General features: G+C 39.5%; 1 protein-coding gene across 1 annotated transcript in view; it reads left to right on the forward strand.

The window, feature by feature from the left end:
- The window catches only part of LOC150078435 (beta-TrCP-like), a 255323-nt gene that overhangs the window by 205188 nt on the left and 32321 nt on the right, over window positions 1–17814 (forward strand). The window contains exon 10 of the mRNA XM_090384331.1: window positions 4343–4421. Coding sequence (XP_090240457.1) covers window positions 4343–4421 — 79 coding nt within the window. The remainder of the gene's footprint in view (window positions 1–4342; window positions 4422–17814) is intronic.

Genomic DNA, 17814 nt, shown 5'->3' on the forward strand with positions numbered 1-17814 from the left:
CAAAGTGGGTAATAAAGGAGGACTGAACAAATTCTTCTTCTTCTTCTTCTTCTTTGGTCCTTAGCTGGCAGCTGGGGGAGGCGGTTGGCCACGCAACCAGTATGCTGCTGTAGGTGTCGCAGGGTTTCGGACTTGCTCTGTGATGTTCTTCCATACCTTACGATCCATGGCTTCAGTCCTGGCCTGGTTAAGGTCGAGACGTCGGCTCTTCAAGTCATCTTCCACTTGCTTGGCCCACGTTTTCCTAGGCACGATCCGTTGGATGCTCCATTGGGTGGGTCGTTGTCTCCAAAGGAGTGTGGATGGTATTCTGTTCGTGCCCATTCTACATACGTGGCCAAACCATCTGAGCCTTCGCTTCTGGATTTGGTTGGCAATGGTTGGTTCTGTTGGCATCTGGCGCGGATGGTATCATTAGTGATGCGGTCGCGAAGAGAGATGCCCAAGATCTGCCGCAGGCATCGCATTTGGAATACCTCAAGTTTGTTCAAATCTAACTTGAGACAAATCCATGTTTCCGATCCGTAAAGAAGAACGGGCAGGATCAAAGTCCGGAAGAGTCGGATTTTAGTCTTTGTGGAAATGTTGGTCCTCTTCCACAGACACCATTTGAGCGAGGCGAACGCAGTGGCCGCCTGTCCAATTCTGCTGTGGATTTCCATGGTGGATGCAACTTTCTTCTCCTGGACCAGCGACCCAAGGTATTTAAAGTCCTGCACTTGCTCGATCTGGACGCCTTCGAGATAGATGGTGGCTTGCGACCCATCTGTTGTCAGGGCCTTTGTCTTACCAGCATTGATCTTCTAACCGTATGGCCGGGCAATGCGGGCAATGTCGTAGAGGATGTCCGTGGCTTCAGCGTCGTTACCGGCAAGGATAGCACTATCATCAGCAAACATCAGGTCAGAACAAATTACACCAGTCTGCATCTGCATTTAAGAGAAGTTCTCTGATTTTATAGCTAATCTACATTTTTTATGGAAATTTTGAAAGTTATTTGAAATTTGTTTTATCACATCCAAAGTTTTTTACAAATGAAAAAAAAAAAAAAAAGTGTATATATATATATATATATATATACAGGGTGTCTCAAAAATATTGGTACAAATGCTTAGTGGAGGTAGGTAACATCTAAAGGAATGCGAATCGCATAGGAACCCATAACCGGAAACGTCACGTGAAAGTAGTAGCAGAGGCACAAGAAGCAGAAATGACACAAGACAGTGCGGCGCCTCCGTAGCCAGGTGGGAAGGAGCAGCAGTGCATAGCACACGCTTCTTGATTAGACCGGGGTTCGAGCCCGTCACCACCAAATACGGAGAATGCGGAAAGGTCAGGGAATGACCACTGCATATCCCGGAGCAATATGGCCTTAGTTGCTAATGCTCCTAAAAACCAAATAACAAACAGACACAAGACAGTAATTAGTGGCAAACATTTATTTGACATAATATTAACAATGGAGTATGAGATGGATGCATTTCATGATGTTACAACAGATGCTCGAAGGTTCTACCATGAGACGTGATGCATGCGTGACACCGACGCAGCATGGATTGGCGGACACAGTCAAACACACATGGAGTTTCTTTGACAGTAGCAGCAGTGCAGACGAGTCTCGCCACGAGATCCATTTCCGTCTCCACAGGCGATTCATACACGATAGATTTGAGGCCCTCCCCCACAGAAAGAAATCAAGGCTCGATAAATCAGGTGAGTGTGGGGCCAGACAATGGGTACACCAGCCTCTCCATCGACGCCCAAAATGCCTGTTCAAATGGTCACGAACACACCTTCCATAATGGACAGGCGCCCCGTCATGTTGAAACCAAATGTTGCGTCTCACATTTGCTGGAACATCGTCAAGTAACCCTGGCAGAACTTGTTCAAGAAAGATCCGATATTTAGCGGAGTTCATGCGGGATGGTAACAGGTATGGGCCGACTAAAAGCAGTCACCGACCATACCTGCCCACATATTTATTGCGAAGCGATCTTGTTCCGCATGGGGGCGCACACCGCGTGGGTTGTTGTGAGCCCACACATGAGCATTGTGCTGATTGAATAAGCCTTCCCTAGTGAAATAAGCCTCATCCGTGAACAAAACATAGGCTGGAAAATTCAAGTCTTGAACACTTTCTTGGAGAAACCACTGCGCAAAAGCCACACGTGCAGGATGATCTTGGGGGAGCAGTAACTGAACCCTTTTGAGATGAAAGGGGTGTAAGGAATCGTCGTGCCAGACACGCTGTACACTGCAACGAGACACTCCTAAGGCAGAGGCAACGGCACGTGTGCTGGTAGTAGGATTATTCTAGACGGCATTCAAGACACTTTCTTCCATGGCTGGAGTTTGCGTTGAACGTTATCTGCCCGCACTACTCCTGTTACCTCTAAATGACCCATAATTGTACAAATTTTGATGCATACGTGCAAACAAATGGTGGTCCGGTACATGTCTGTCTGGGAAGCATTCTCCATAAATTCATTGAGCGGACCGTCCATTGCCCTCTGCTAATCCATACACTAGGGTGCATGTCTGCCAGCTCACAGTTCGTATATCGATGCATGCTCTTCATGCAGCGACTACTGCTTGAATGAGTAAACCAGAAATTTTTCCTCTCACGAACTGATGAACAGCGCTGTGTACCGACTTTTGGTGACGTTTCCGGTTATGGGTTCCTATGCGATTCACATTCCTTTAGATGTTACCTACCTCCCCTAAACATTTGTACCAATATTTTTGAGACACCCTGTATATTGGTGGAGGTGCTTATGATTTATTTTCTATTTTTACAGATGTCACAAATAGGTTATTTTCATATAAAAATATGTAAAAACAGAAATATCAATACCAAGTCCTCCTATCCAGCATAGATGGCTGCAGACTGGATTTCTTATATACTAGATGGTTTAAACTTGCACTTTTTTGACTTCCTTGGACAGCTAGTTTCACGGGCTGCTCCTGCTTTTAGCATCTAGCAGTAGTTGACAATCATGTTGACATTCCACCCCCATTGGTACCCTTCCCATTTCTTTTATAAATCTTGATTGAATCTCCCTCCCCCCCACCTCCCCCACTTAAACTACCTCATTTTCTGGGGAATAGTTGAGATTACAGTGCAAAAAATATACCTTAATACTCATATTACAGCCTAGTTTTTTGAACTTATGCAGATATCATCTCATAATCTGGGTATTTATTGATTCCCAGAAACTTGTATACTACATTTTTAAAGCCATTCCAAGCATCTCTTTCTGTTTAATTCGTTAATTCGTCAAATACGGCATCTAGTAGCAGCTTGTGAATTCAGTTTGAACAAAAATTCGGTGTAACAAAAATTCCTGCTTTAATTTTTTCACATTTAAGCAATAGGAATTTACTGCAAACATACTTGAAATAATTTCCTTGTTTATTCAGAGTTTGTACAAACTGTTTCATTAAACCTAGCTTTATGTGCAAAGGAGGTAAAATTACTTTGTTTCGATCTACTAATAGCCCTTCTTTAATGTTCTTTGAACCTGGTGTCCAGAGATTTCCTTGGTGGACACTTTCCTTTCCCAATGTTCACTTCTTGCTCAGCTATCCCACTTGAACAGAAAGCAAGACATTTTTCTGTAACCAAGTTATTGGCTGAGTAGCAGAACTATAGAAGCACCTCCGTAGCCAGGTGGGAAGGAGCAGCAGTGCGTAGCACACGCTTCTTGATTAGACCGGGGTTCAAGCCCGTCACCACCAAAGGGCCCCCGAACAATATCCCGGAGCAATATGGCCTTAGTTGCTAATGCTCCTAAAAACCAAACAAACAAACAAGCAGAACTATAGCTTTTTTTTTCCAAAAGAAACACTCAACGTTTTTGTAGTTTTCTTTTAAGTGTGTGCTGAATGGGCTACAGGAAGACACATACTTGTTTCCATTTTGAAGAACTCACTAAGTCAATAAATAACCTCCACTTGGTTGATTAAAAATTCCAAAAAACTCACCATTGCAAGAATGTTGTTGATATATATCACAAATAGTTCTTCTTATTGATATATATATCACGAATAGTTCTTCACGCTACTCTTCAATAGTACTCTTTAATGATTTCAGCAGTAACTGTCCGTAATTGAGTAAAATAGCTTAATTGTGTGTAATTTAACACCTTTTTTTATCAAAAAAAAAAATACAAAAGTTGCCTTGGCCAAAAAAATGCAGAAATTACCATTCATTTATTCAAAAGATTTACTGTATACTTTACTATGGGAACCTGTCTTTGAAAAAAGACAAGAAAACAGATCTTAGTACTAAAAGTTTGATTTCAGTTTCATATAATAATTAGAATATTCCTGTTATTTCCAGAAAAATTAAAGTTTGGGATCTTGCTGCAGCACTTGATCCACGTGCACCAGCTGGAACTCTTTGTTTAAGGACCCTCGTGGTGAGTAATGTTACTAGAATTGGAATTGCTACATTGCAGCTATTAAGTATCTTGATTATTAAACACACACACAGGATTATATATTTAAATAAGCTTTTTTCAGTAAACTTCAAACATATTTAAATGAGCTTTAACTGATACATCATTGGGAAAATCTATATTAGTCAAATAATTTTTCACCATAAGTGCATTGTTATAATAAAAAGTTACATTCCTGATAGACCTTGAAAAATATATTTAATCACAGAAAATGGATTTGAAAAGTAAGTAAATGTAGAAATACTGGTACACTTATTATAACTTGTGGTATAATAAGTATACTAAGTATATAGTTGTAGTATAATAAACATATAAAAATATAAATTCAAGTCTGAATAATATTTAACAAACATAAAATGCTTACATAAATGAATACCCTAATACCCTGGTCTATATTTTTTATTTTTTGTTGTTATTATTATTATTAAATTTCCATGTTAAAGGCCATGGTAGCCAGCATAATTCAAACCAGCAAAACATCATAACAAAGTCATTATTTGGGAACAACTCAGATCCTGGTCTGGTGCATTTGCCATCACATATGAGGCTGCTGCAAGGCACGGATGGAGAGGATCTTCAGATCAGAAGAAATGATTCCTAAAGTAGAGAGCAGTGAGGCAGAGGCAGGACTCCACACTCCACAGAAGAAAACTGTAATGGTGGACACAACAGGAGGATGACCAAATCCTTGACAGATTACTTGCTTGAGGTTGGAATTGTATCATAGTTGCTTGAGTCATAGTATTCAGCCATGACTCAGTGAGCCACATTCAGGTCAGACCCATGACTTGGGTACATCCAGAATGAAGACTGAGTTATCGTTGTGACAGACAATGTCAGGCTTCCATAAACCATCATAGGTACAGTAATGGAGCTCCACAGGGAGGGCTGTCCAGCCTCTCTGCATCAGGTGATTCACAACGAAGTTGACGATGGCATCATGTCACCGAATACGGGTGCCATGTGTTCTGTGGCAACATTGAGAGATGTGGGCCAGGGACTTGCAAGCATCACAGCCAGCCCAGCAGTTCTGCGCAGTATTCTGACCATGAGAAGTACAGAAAAGCATAGGAAGGGCATTGAGATGAGTCTTCATTAGCTCGATGAATTCGTGGCCACTAAGGAGACAAATAAAGTCAAGGTTTTTTTTTTTTTTTTTTTTTGGCTGGTGCAGCATAAGCCATAGGCTTTCTTGCACCATGCGGCCATTACTAATACTAAGTGCCATCACTGACTCAACAGTGTTGAGAACAAAAGAATTTGAACCAGAGAAAGCCTGACTATCAGAAGAACTATGTAGGAGAGAGTGTCACTAATCAATTTTTAAAAGAGGAGACAGAGAACCATCCACGAGAAGAGAAGTTTGTCAAAGGATCTCTTTGTAGGGCAGGAGTTCTAAGGAGAACTTGGATGATGGGCGAAGACGATTGATAGAAGACTAGAAGATGCCAGCGTTTGAAAAGAACCGACCACACAAGGAATTCGAAGACCACGTTGGCATGCAAGAATGACATAGGGACCTCTTTAGGCAGCTCACGAACAAATTGCAGCCCTAACTTGGAGGCTTAGACAGTTGAGCACTCCTGCAGTGGTCCTCCCTAAAACAAAATGATGTTAGAAATGAGGGAGAAGAAATTACATCAGAATAAAGAGTCACTGTTGAGGCGTCAGCAGAGCTTTGCAAAGACGATCCAAGTAAACATTAAGATAAAAAGAAGCAGACTTATGACCCTCAGGAGAAAATTCTATGCCAAGATACTTCCACAAGGATGACATATCACATGTGAGAGCACCACTGCCAAGAGAGAAAACCTTATCCATACCAGATGAAACTAACGAAAGAGTCCACAACTTAGAGGAATTTATAGCTAGACCCAGACTCGTTGAAGTAGAAGCAATTAGGAACAAATCATTAGCAAAAGCCATACTATTAATTTTGAAACCTTGAAGATCAAATCCAATATAAGATGTAAGCGACTGAAGCAAAATATCTGTGACATTGTTGAAAATAAACGAAGCAAGCAGATCTCCCTGGACACCCCGAGTAGGTTGAATGCACAACTCCTGACCATCAGCTCGAAGATTTAGTGAATCATCTAGACTGCAGAAAAGGAAAACTGGTCGAAGGCCTTTTGCAAGTCAAATGATGCCATAAAAAGCAATTTAATCTTAGAACAAGGCTCAGACAGGAGAGTCGATAAGAGAAAGACTTTCTCAGCACAACTATCGGCTGGCTTGAAGGCCTTCTGCCTGCTGGTGGACAACAGCTTCAATACGTTGAACCAAGACATTATGATAGGTGTGAAGAACTGAGGAGACAGTAATGGGGTGAAAGTTGCCATGCCAGGTTTCTTTTTCGGAATCAGAATAGTGTAAGCGGACAGAAGGGAATCTGGGAGAGAGTCAGTCCACAAGAAAATATGGAAAAGATCAATCAAAACTTTAACTGGCAAACTATGAAGCAAACAAGCTGGAAAGCATTTAGTGCTGCCAATGTTAGTAGAGATGGATGGTAAGGCAGCCTGGAGTTCAGTTGGAGAGATCAGCTGATAGTAGAGGCTTGGAGATCATCACACACTCAGTAGTCAGAAGAAGGAAGCTTATTTGCAGAACCGGCAACAGGGGTACAAAACACCGAAATCCAAAAACCACAGACATCATCAGCAGCCAGGGAAGATGGAGAATCCGAAGTGTCATCAAGAATGGTGTGGGCACACCTCTTGTGGTTTTTAGCATAGAGAGACCGGATCTTGGAAAATTTCCGCTTGCAGAGAATTTCTTGCGAACACCATGACAACAGCCTTTAGCATTGGACCAAGTAGGAGAACAAGGTTGAGGACAATGCACAGACGCATCCTGACCAAAGAGCATAGTTTTGATGAAGCAATCCAGCTTGGCTAAACAAAGATAACCATTGATTGCATCAGACAGAAAACTCTTAAGGACACGATGACCATGACCATGAGAAGAGCCGACCGGGCTAGCCAGATGGGTCAAGTGCCTGCCTAGCAACCCAAAGGTCGCGGGTTCGAATCCTGCCTTGGGCTTGGATCAGAGTAAAATGCAAAAACTTTGGAGGTGCATTATGGCCACAGAAGCCAATGTGCCAACAACTAACAAAAAAAAAAACCATGAGAAGGGACGGGTTTCAGATAATAACAAAACTATGGCAACTTTTTTGGATCAATTGACTGAGAAGAAATCCTAAAAGGGTCGGAATCAGAGAATGCAGGAAAGAAATCAATAGATTCTGTTTCAAAGATGACTGAGAACTAAATAAATCATTACTAAGATCAACAAACTGAGCATTTTGAGAACTAAGAGAAGCTTTTGCAGCAACCTCTATAGTCAAAAAAATAGACCCCTGATTTGAAACAGAATCAACCAAAGAAGCACGTAGGAAAATATCACAACTGCCATTGATTGGAGAGGGGGGGGGGGGAAGACCAAGTGAAAACGATTCCTTAATTGAGGAAGGAAGACCAGGCATCGGAGAAGAGAATGCAGTACCTGACAAGCCACAAGCTCCAGGAACAGAGGAGAGGTGGAAGAAGGACAAGCAGTACCCATCGATAAAGATTGACTGGAAAGCCAACACAAAAGGGAAGACTCAAGAAAGGACTTCATTTTCCTATGACTCTTGATGGCTTCACCGGTGTTGTGTGGAAAAGCCTGATGGAGAAGCTGATTGCTGTTGGAAGGGTTGCTTGCTTGAAGAGAAAGTTCAGTATCATCAAGACACAAAATCTCTCCTTCACACCAGCAAACCTTAGACCTGGTTGTGACAATCTGATGATTTGCCTTTGAAGGACGGGCCCTACGGAAGTGGACTCCAAAACCAGATTTGGTAGTGAAAGCTTGAAGACAAACCTCACAAGACCGATGCCACAAGGGAAAAACAGATGCATGCAGACCAGCAGCTCCGACAAAGGAGGTTAGTTGCAGAGTTATCCAGTGGTACTGGATAACTCTGCAAAAGAGACACAGAGTCAAACTCTATTTCCTTTGAATTTTCAAAACTACGATCCAGGAAACCCAGTCAGGGTTAGTAGCCCGAACAGCTGAAAGCATGTACTGCTTTAGCCAGGCAAAAACCTGTCCAGCCCACACCCCATGGAAGTAAGGTACTCCACACATGTGGCTGATGACGGTAGCCACTTAGGCATCTACAGACCCTTCTTTTGCCCCCAAGCTTTTCAGTGCTATTTAGGTATAGATTTAGATGCCTTGGGCATAATAAATTACTTATATTTAAATTTTGAATTCCATAAAATGTAAAATTTTTCATAATATAAAATGTGTTTCCTGTGAAATTTCTGTAGGTATTCTTATAGTGGTTTTGGCACCCCATTTTTTTAAGACTAGTTTTGATTTATTCTTTTAGAAACAATAAAGTATAATAGAAATAAATATTATAATAGTAGCATTTTCTGAAATATGTAATAACCACTTATACTAAAATAGGTGCAAACTGGTGGGGTGATACAAGTGAATTCACAGATTCTAGGTTAAGAAATTGTGTCGTATTTGACACTTAAGTTCAAACATGTGCTTTTAATTTATCTTCTGCTTAAGTAGTACACAAATATCAAAACTCATTTATTAAGGCTGTTGTATAGATTCCACTTATCCCTTGCAGTTACTATTTAAGAGGTTAAAATAGGATTAAAAATTTTGCTGTATGATTTCTAATCTTTTCTATTTATTGCTAATTCTTAAACCGGATTTCCATTTTCTATAACATACATTGTTATAGAAAAAGGAAACTGAATCAGTATAAAAATATTGTCTTTTGTGACTGCAGACTGTTGCCAATGTTGTACTCAATTCATGTTTGTTAAAAAAAAAAAAAGACTATATATTCAAGTAGTGATCTAAATAGTCATTGGGATGATATCAAGTCATGGGCTCTCTCTCCTTCCAGTGATAGGTAGTCAGATCCATATAATGATGAATTTCATAGATTTTCAAACTTCATCTTAGAATCTATGAGAAATGTAAGAAAAATATAAATTGCTAAGTTTTAGATTCCATTCAGGCAAATGTTTCTGTCTGTATAACATTGAATCAGTGCTTTCTGAATAAATAAAATTGAAAGTTGGGATATCAGAAAACATCTGCAGTAGCTATAGCAAGGTAAATATGGTACTTCTTTTCTTATTAAACTGGTTCAGGAAACACATGAAAATATAGATTATGTGTTTGCAATTTTATTGATACAATAATTTTTATTGAAAACAGTGATACAATTCATGATATGAGGTACTCCAAATGTCTAATATTAATTGTGATGCATGTCTCTAAAAATGAAATGATATTGAGTATAGTGTGACATCTCCATATTAGCTCTTTAGCATGCCATCATAGTCCATTGCTCTGAATACTTCATCTTCTGTAGTGCTGTATCAGAAATTGTGGCTTTTATATGTGCAATAATTTTCTATGTGATTATTATTATTATTGTTATATCCCTATTTTATTATTATTTCTTGCCACAAAAAGAGGAATGCCATATTTCTTTTTTTTTTTTTTCTTTTTTTTTGTGTAGATGTGTGTGTGTGTGTGTATATATATATATATATATACATATATTTTTTTTTTTTTTTTTGTATAGTTTAAGTACAATTAGTAAAATAGGTAAGATATAGAATAAATATAATTCATATTGGATAAGCTGGAAGCTACTTAACCCTATAATAGCCATAACTGGTCCACAAGGCCAAACCTAGTAAAGGATGATCATTAGTCAAAGTAAAAGCAAAAATAAACCAATTAACAAACATAATAATAATATATATCAAGTCAATTTTAGGTCATGGGACACATTGAAAGGGAAATTATTACATGTCAGAACTGCGAGGGAAACTAATTACATGTCAGAACTGCGAGGGTGCTGGCATCTACTAACATTGGATATAAAATAACACGTGCTCTGCAACGTGGTCTTATATTTCTTTTTCGTGGTAAGTTTGATTTTGCCTAATTAGTTTGTTATTCTTAACGTACCGTTATACCACAATTTAAGCATGTAAGAATTAGCCTTTCCACCGTCCGCTTCTTTTCCATAATATACATTATATATTATCCATTATATTATCTTATTTTGCTTCATTATACTTATGATATACCAGGATCTCTTTCTATAAGGGACGGGAAGTTACGCTCCCGGTAAAATCCAACGTACAATTGCATTATAGCTTTTCCTTTACTTTTAACTTTTTACTGTCATATTCTGTTTTTCTTACTTCATGAACTATTAGAGTAATTCGAGGGGATTGAGGTACCTTGAATCCGTTCTCCTTATTTTAGCGTTTGCTCCTTTTGTACTTATTAATATGATATTAATTGAAGGATATTGGTTCTCTTTTATTACTCTTCCTCCTTAATATTTGCTTTTGCTAGTTTTTCTATATGTGTCTTAGCTATCGGTTGGGCTAAAGTCATCCAGCCTGTAAACAACTAAATTATTTTCTAACTTTAATTCTACTTATCAATTTATCTCATAAATTATCTTTTGACCGTGTTAAACAGGCAGATGATATCAGAAACTGATAGCTTGGTTAATGATATACAGGAATTTTTCCAGCAGGGATAAGGAGGTGATTATTCCCTTGTATAAGGCAATGGTCAGGCCACACCTGGAGTACTGTATACAGGTCTGGAGGCCTCATTTCAAGAAGGATGTAGAGCTGCTGGAATGAGTACAGAGAAGGGCAACAAGATTAGTGAATGGAACAAAGGGGTGCTCTTACGAAGAAAGGCTTGAGTTTTGCAAATTGCAGTGTCTGGAGACTAGGCACCAGCGAGGTGATCTGATAGAGGTGTATAAAGCCTTGAATGGTTTGAGCATGCTCAATGCTGATGGGATTCTTCCTCTAGCTCAGAATAATCACCTGAGAGGGCATAAATTCAAATTGAGGAAAGGCAGATGCAGGATAGACGTGCGGAAATTTGCCTTTAGCCAGCGGGTGGTTGGTTGGTGGAACAGACTTCCATCCCTTGTAGTGGAGGTTGATAGCCTAAATAAGTTTAAGGCTCAGCTGGACAGGTATTTTGAACGAACAGAAGGGTGAAGTGGAAGTGGGGTTTTTTTTTTTTTTTTGGCTGATACTGCATAAGCTTGCTTTCTTGCATCAAATGCCTCTACTAACGCTAATGCTAATGCTAATTGTAGGGGGACATATTGAAAGGGTTAGCCCTCGATAAAGTCCCTTTCAATGTATCCCATGACCTATAATTGACTTGATATATATTATTATTATGTTTATTAATTGTTTTATTTTTGCTTTTACTTTGACTAATGATCATCCTTTACTAGATTTGGCCTTGTGGACCAGTTATGGCTATTATAGGGTTTAGTAGCTTCCAGCTTATCCAATATGAATTATATTTATTCTATATCTTATCTATTTTACTAATTGTACTTAAACTATACAAAAAAATATATAATAAGACTGATGTAATGTTCTATCTAGATATGTATAGATGGCATTAATCAGTTCTCGTTTAATTTACTTTACATAAGATATTTATTAATTTTCTATATTTTATATATATATATATATATATATATATAGTAAAGAATAATTGTATTAAGAAGCTAACTAAACATGGGGGTGGAATTTGACTGTACGAAAAGGAAGATAACATAGCTTATGGATCAGGGACACTGCATTAGCAAAACGTACCCTACAGCCATAATGTGTATAGTGTATATATATATAAAGTATATTGTATGTAGAAATGTGGAGAAGATTTTGATTTAAACCTATTGAATATACGGTATATACTGTGAGCTCGACTGAATGAATAAGGAATGTAGCGATATATGGTATGAAGAAGAAAAGGAAGAAGAAATAGACGGGAAATTAAAAATAAACATAAGAAGTGAAGAGGCGACCAAATAAGATAACATTGCGGGGTCTTTCACAATGATAACACTGAAATTGTGAAAGACCCTGCAATGTTAATATACTTCATAAATATATATATTTATATATACACAGTAGACTCTCGATTTTCCGGGGATAGATGGAAAAATAAAAATCCCGGTTAATCCAAAAACACAATAAGTCCCCGACATACGTTCTGGGGAATGACTAATAAAATATTGCTCCTATTTTTTTATTTCTTTTTTTTATGAGAACCCCAAACACGAGAGGTATTAGAACCTATAGTACTTAGTACCATGCTTGGGTTGGAGGTTGAGAAGACGAAAGAAGATATTTGTTGATATTGGACTTGAACTTCTGTAGATTGTAATTTTCAGGAAATACGTATGAAGGAAGGTTGTTCCAGAAAACGGCAGTTGAATGAATAAATGAGGAAGATGAAAAGTTGGTTCTGTGGGTTTGAAGTTGGACAGTAAATGGATGTTGGCTGGTGGCAGCACGTGTTTGGACTGTTTTGAAAGAGAGAGCAGGAATTATAGAAGCCAATTCAGAAGAACAGTGCCCGTGGAAGTATCTGTAGAAGAGGCATGCAGCAGAAACGGTGCGTCTATGAGAAAGCGAGTGGAGAGACTCTGTTAGAGATGAATCATTAATTAACCTAACTGCCCTCTTCTGAATGGAATCAAGAAGCCTGAGAGAGGTTTTGGGGGCACCACCCCAGATGTGGGAACAATATTCCATGGCAGGGCGGATTTGCGATTTATACAGAGTGAGCAGCTGTTTGGAAGAAAAGTAACGGCGAGAGCGAAAAAGAAAACCAAGTTTTTTAGATGCAGAGGAAGCAATATTTGTAATGTGCTTGTGCCAAGAGAGATTACAACTCAGGGTAATCCCCAAAAGAGATATATCATTTTGCCTAGAAATCGGAGTGTCACTAAAGATAAGCATAGGAGCAGAAGAATCCTTTTTGCAAGATATAAGAAAAGATTGAGTTTTAGAAGAGTTGAAATCAACTAAGTTGTCTTTGCCCCACTGGAGAATTACCTGAAGATCGGCATTTAAGGAATTGGCAGCAGATTTTCGAAAACTTGAAGCTGATTGAGTTGGACAAGGTTTCTCAAAATGGAAAGTTGAATGCAATGTGCTATCATCGGCAAAACTATGGATAGGATTTCCAGTCAATGGAAGAAAGTCATTGATATACAAGAGGAAAAGAGTGGGGGAAAGAACTGAACCTTGGGGGACACCGGCATTAGTGGAGAAGTTAGAAGACAGAGAGCCATCTACCATCACCCTGAATGAGCGATCAGAGAGAAAACTGGATAACCAATTACTAAAAACAGTTGGCAAACCATAAGATGGAAGCTTGTTTAGAAGACCTTTATGCCAAACACGATCAAAAGCCTTTGAGATGTCAAGAGCAACTACTTGTGTTTCACCGAACCTTTCCATTGAATTAGTCCATAAATGGGTAACATAAGCCAGAATATCACCAGTGGATCGACACTGACGGAATCCATACTGGCGATCGTTGATCAGATGGAAGGTTTCTAGGTAGTTTAAAAGTTGGCGGTTAATTGATTTCTCCATTACTTTAGAAAGAGTAGAAGTAATTGCAATGGGACGGTAATTGGATGGGAGGGATTTGTCACCCTTTTTAGGAACTGGCTGGATATGAGCAAATTTCCAAGCAAAAGGAAAAACACCTTTGGAATAAGAAAGAGAAAAAAGGCGGCAAAGAATAGGAGTAAGTTCAGGAGCAGAGGTTTTGAGAACAAGTGGAGAAATACCATCAGGATCTGGAGCTTTCGTAGCATCAAGATTCATCAAAATCCTTCTGATATCCTTTTGACGGAAGACCACAGGAGGCATTGAATGGAGCGTGTTAGGAATGGTGGGAGGTGTTTTACCAAGATCATTAAAAGATGAGTTGAAAGAAAAATGGGATGCTAGCAGGTCAGCTTTACCTTTGGCTGAAGTGACAACAAAACCATCTGGTTTTGACAGAGGTGAGAGCAGAGATGGGCAAAAGTTGCTGCCAATACCTTTGGCAAGAAGAAAGTTTTCTGCTCTTAGCCTGTTCGAAATCTAGTTTGGACTGATTAATAACTGCTTTACAATTGTTGCGAGCTTTGGTGTAGGCAGAAAATGAAACTGAAGAATTAGAAACAAGCCAATTACGATATGCAACGTTCTTCTCTTGGACAGCCTTAGCACATTTATTGGAAAACCAAGGTTTAGATAAAGGACGAGATTTTAAAGTGGAGTGTGGGATAAAGGATTCCATTCCTGCAAGAATAATTTCACTGACACGATCTGAGCAAACGTTGACATCAGAAGTTTTGAAACAGTAATCAGACCAAAGAAAAGAAGTCTCGCAGGTCATCCCATTTTGCATTCTTGTAATGCCAAACAATACGAGGTTGGAAATAGCCATGAGATAAAGGTTCCATTGGAGAAGAGACAATCACCAAGTTGTGATCTGAAGTGCCTAAAGGACCTCTCACTTCAACCTTGTACTTAGAAGGGTTGTTTGTGAGAAAAAGATCAAGCGTATTGGCTGTATGATTTGGATTGTCTGGTATTCTTGTAGGTAAATGAACAATCTGTGCTAGGTCATTAGTAATTGCAAAAGCCTCAGCGTCGCGACCTGCTGGGTCGGTGTGACTAGAAAACGGAAGCCAGCTGGAGTTGTGAACGTTAAAATCACCAAGGAAAATTACCTCACTGTTAGGAAAGTTGGACTGGAGAAAGTCAAGTTGCAAAGAGAGGAAGTCAAAGAGCTCCAAGTGATTAGTGGAGTTGGGAGAACGGTAGAGACAACAGATGAATTTTACACAATGAGGTAGAGAGATTTTAAGCCAGAGAAGATCAAAGAGAGGAGATTCCAAATTGCCAAGTCTCTGACAGGGAATATCAGAACGGACATATGCACAAGTACCACCTTTGAGGCGAAAGGAATCATACAACAAATAATTTGGACATCTGAGATGAGCAGTAGTTGAATCAACTGATAACTGAGATTCAGTCAGAAAAAGTACATGGGGTTTGGAAGACTGCAAGTGGAAATGGACATCGTTGAGATTGGAATTGAGACCACGTGTATTTGTGAAATTAATTAGGAAGTCCTTGGGAGGTTTAGATCTTTTCGCAGATAAGCTTGCTCTATTATTTTGACAATTCATGGTGTATTCAATAGTAAGAAAAAGTGGGTGGGACATGCTGTATGAAGTAATGAAATTTTTGGATATGGCGTACATGTGGTAAGAATATACCCAGATCCTTGACATAACGTGGCCTCGACAATGCTCCCCGCATACACACTACTCGGACTCCCTCCAGTCACTATCTGGCAGAGTAGAGGTAGCAAGGTTATACACTAGCTGATCCGGAAGCCTCCTAGAGAGTTACCAATAGGTTCGGTCCGGTGTACTAACTAGCGGCCGGCCTGCGAACACCGTTTTAGAGCTGTACCCTCGAAATGTAAGGAATATTGGATCTCGCCACGACATTCATCATAACCTCAAAAATCATCAATCATACTGCATGATGGAAGAGATAGGGAAGGGTATATCTTGATATGAAAAAAAAAATTACAAAAACCACATAATATCCTCAGAAGAATGAATAAAAATAGTTATATATTTTTAATTAATTGAATAAAAACTTTATCTGGGGACAGCAGCGAAGTTGCTGGAGTGGCATATAAGAAAAGAAAACGTTAAAGGAAGAAATTGTACAAAGGGTACTAGGAAAGTTTTGCAATATGACGCAACAATGAATCACAGGAAGCTGCTTGTTGCTGCATGTTGAGACATGTTCATACGTGCATAGTAGCCGCCGCGCCAAGTCGATGGGCTCAGTTATTCATTAGTAGTGAGAGTGTAAAGTGCTTGCGATGGCATCGTGGTCACGAAATGAGATAAGGACAGTTTTGCGGTATAATTTCGTGCGTGGTTTAACCATAGACCAGTGCTTAGAAGAAATGACTCTTGCACTAGATGATGATTGTCCACATCGTACAACGATATTCAGGTGGTATAGAGAATTCCAAAGGGGAAATTTCACTCTGGAGGATTCTGAGAGGCCGGGAAGGCCACGAACGTCAGTTACGGAGGAAAACGTTACTGCTGTGAGGAAAATGCTTGACGAAAACAGGCGAGTGACCTACCAACAGAAAGAGGATACTTTGGGCCTAAATGCACCAGCAATTCGTTCGATTCTGCAAGATCATTTGCACGTGAAGAAACTTTGTTCTCTCTGGGTGCCGCATCAACTGACTGAAGAGCAGATGACACGACGTGTGACTTGGTGCCGGGAGATGTTAAAAAAGTTTGATAAGGGACAATCTCGGTATGTGAACAACATCGTGACAGGTGACGAGACTTGGCTGTACTATTACGATCTGCCGACCAAGGCTCAAAACAAAGTTTGGGTCTTTGGTGATGACGACACACCCGTAATTGTCAGAAAATCCCGATCTGTAAAGAAGAAAATGATAGCTGTATTTTTCAAATCGAGTGGAATTGTGGAACGTGTCGTTTTGGACACGCAGAAGACAGTCACAGCTAAGTGGTATACTGAACAATGCCTGCCTAAAGTCATTGGATCTATGAAGAACCTGCGGCCAAAGTCAAGAATGGACAGCTGGTACCTCCATCACGATAATGCTGCAGCTCACAGCGCCAAAGCCTGCACCGAATATTTGACCACGACAGGACTGAAACTTCTCGAGCACCCTCCCTACAGTCCAGACCTTGCTCCCTGCGACTTTGCACTGTTCCCGCATGTGAAAATGAAGCTAAAAGGGAGGCGGTTTTCCAGTGATGAGGACCTTCTACGGACTTGGGACAACGAGTATGTTTTACTCCCTAGTGAAACTTGGCAGAACTGGTTTAAAGATTGGTTTCGGAGGATGGAGAGGTGTATTGAATGTAGAGGAATTTACTTTGAAAAAATTAAATAAACAAAGCTGTATTGCAAAACTTTCCTAGTACCCTTTGTACAGTAAAAACTGATACTGTATTTCGTAGCCTTGGTTATCAGTTGACTTCATTGGTGCCAATACCTTCACCGCTTCTCATATTCTGTCTTTTTCCTTTATTATTGTGTTCACTGTTGACATTGACAAATCTAAATTCCGCACGATACTTGTTCATTTTGACCATTTTCAAACATCCTTATTTTAATTTTCTGATCCGAATCGATCGCTTTCCTCTTTTTTTTTTTTTTTTTTTTCATATATTTACTAGTACCGCTCTCGCTTATTCTCTTAGTCAGCACCATGATAACAGTCAAAATGAAATTATGTAAAGAATTTCACAGGGTTAAGGCAAAAACTCACTATTAATCACCCCACACGAGCTCACATTTTGCTAAAACACCTTTCTGGAGGTCACTACCACAAAAACAATTTGCACATTCCGGGTTATTGGGCTTTTCTGTTACTGCAGTTCATTATA

Source organism: Mastigoproctus giganteus, chromosome 11 (assembly GCF_048544385.1).
Source record: "Mastigoproctus giganteus isolate SK-2022 chromosome 11, ASM4854438v1, whole genome shotgun sequence".
NCBI lineage: Eukaryota > Metazoa > Arthropoda > Arachnida > Uropygi > Thelyphonidae > Mastigoproctus > Mastigoproctus giganteus.